Source organism: Colobus angolensis, unplaced genomic scaffold (assembly GCF_000951035.1).
Source record: "Colobus angolensis palliatus isolate OR3802 unplaced genomic scaffold, Cang.pa_1.0 Scaffold193, whole genome shotgun sequence".
Taxonomy (NCBI): domain Eukaryota; kingdom Metazoa; phylum Chordata; class Mammalia; order Primates; family Cercopithecidae; genus Colobus; species Colobus angolensis.
In genome coordinates this window covers 958,636-960,227 of record NW_012115077.1, presented here as the reverse complement: position 1 = coordinate 960,227, position 1,592 = coordinate 958,636, and the positions used below count along the sequence as shown (strand labels likewise).

The 1,592-nt window shown below is 48.0% G+C and overlaps 1 protein-coding gene across 2 annotated transcripts in view; it reads right to left on the bottom strand.

Annotated features, from left to right (window-relative positions):
* SUPT6H (suppressor of Ty 6 homolog (S. cerevisiae)) overlaps nt 1-1,592 on the bottom strand; it is a 54,413-nt gene that overhangs the window by 21,173 nt on the left and 31,648 nt on the right. For both annotated transcript variants that reach the window (XM_011940790.1, XM_011940791.1), the window contains exons 12-13: nt 1,024-1,172; nt 446-544 (exon numbers count right to left, since the gene is read on the bottom strand). In XM_011940790.1, the coding sequence (XP_011796180.1) occupies nt 446-544; nt 1,024-1,172 (248 nt within the window). The remainder of the gene's footprint in view (nt 1-445; nt 545-1,023; nt 1,173-1,592) is intronic.

Sequence of the window (1,592 nt, the reverse complement as noted above, 5' to 3'; positions counted from 1 at the left end):
CCCGGCTAATTTTTTGTATTTTTAGTAGAGACGGGGTTTCACTGTGTTAGCCAGGATGGTCTCGATCTCCTGACCTCATGATCCGCCCGCCTCGGCCTCCCAAAGTGCTGGGATTACAGGCGTGAGCCACCGTGCCCGGCAAAAACTGATTTTAAACACTAGATGGGCTGTTATAAGGCAGAAGAAATAGACAGACTGGACTCTCTCTCTCTAATCATGAGTTTCTCATTACCTCAGGAAATTAGAGAGAGGCTGAACCATCACTGTGGGGCGGGAATGGGTGTGGAGAGGAAGTGCTTTTGAAGACCAGATAACGGGCTGGTTCAGGATTGGATTGGTGATTGACCCAGATAGCCTTTCTTTTTCCTACCCACCAGTCTTTTTTTCTGGGTAACTTCCCTTACTCAGGCTAGAATGCCTAAATCCCAAAGAAGCTAGCTTTTACCTAGCCCAGCACTCTGGCAGATGGTGTACATGTCTCGGCGAGAGGCTTGCTTGAGCTCTGGCCCCCTCTGCTCCTCATCTTCTGCCTCTTCACCTTCACCTGGGAAGAAAACACGGTGAGATTGAGGGTTCTAGTTTCCAATCACTCCCAAGGATCTGACACATTAGGAGAGAAGTCTTAAAGGGTACCCAGCCAAGGGTCTCCTTCAAGATGCCATGGGACATCAAGTCTCCTGGGTTTTCTTTCTTTTCTTTCTTTTTTTTTTTTTTTGAGATACAGCCTCGGTTTGTTGCCCAGGCTGGTGTGCAGTGGCATGATCTCAGCTCACTGCAACAACCACCTCTAGGTTCAGGCATGCCTCAGCCTCCTGAGCAGCTGGGATTACCGGTATGTGCCACCTAGCCCTGCTACTTTTGTATTTTTAGTAGAGATGGGGTTTTGCCATGTTGGTCAGGCTGGTCTCAAACTCCTGACCTCAGGTGATCCACCTGCCTTGGCATCCCAAAATGCTGGGATTACATGCATGAGCCATCATGTACGGCCATCAGGTCTCCTGGATTTTCTTTTCTAGCACTAACCTTCTTCATCTCCCTCTTCCCTGACACGCTTCAGCTTCTTGCGGCTAGCTTTGGCGGCATTCTGCATCTTAGGGATGTCTCGGCCATAATAAAGAAGAAAATGGTTGTAGACATCTTTCAGCTCATCCATTGACTGGACATCCTTGAGCCTGAAAAGGAAGAGACACAAGGTTTCAGTCATCACTGCAGAAAGAATATACTCCAATTTGGTTGTAAGGGGTCTAATTCCCAAAAGGCAGTATCCCAACTAAAATGGGATCCAACCTGTTTTTTCCAATTATTATTATTATTGTTATTATTTTTTTGAGACAGGGTCTCACTCTGTTGCTCAGACTGGAGGGAGGATGATCACTTGAACCCGGGAGGTTGAGGCTGCCGTGAACTGTGACCACACCACTGCTTTCCATCCTAGGCAACAGAGAAAGACACGTAGCTGGGTGCGGTGGCTCATGCCTGTAATCCCAGCACTTTGGGAGGCCAAGGCGGAGGGATCACAAGGTCAGGAGATCGAGACCATCCTGGCTAACATGGTGAAACCCCATCTCTACTAAAAATACAAAAAATTAGCC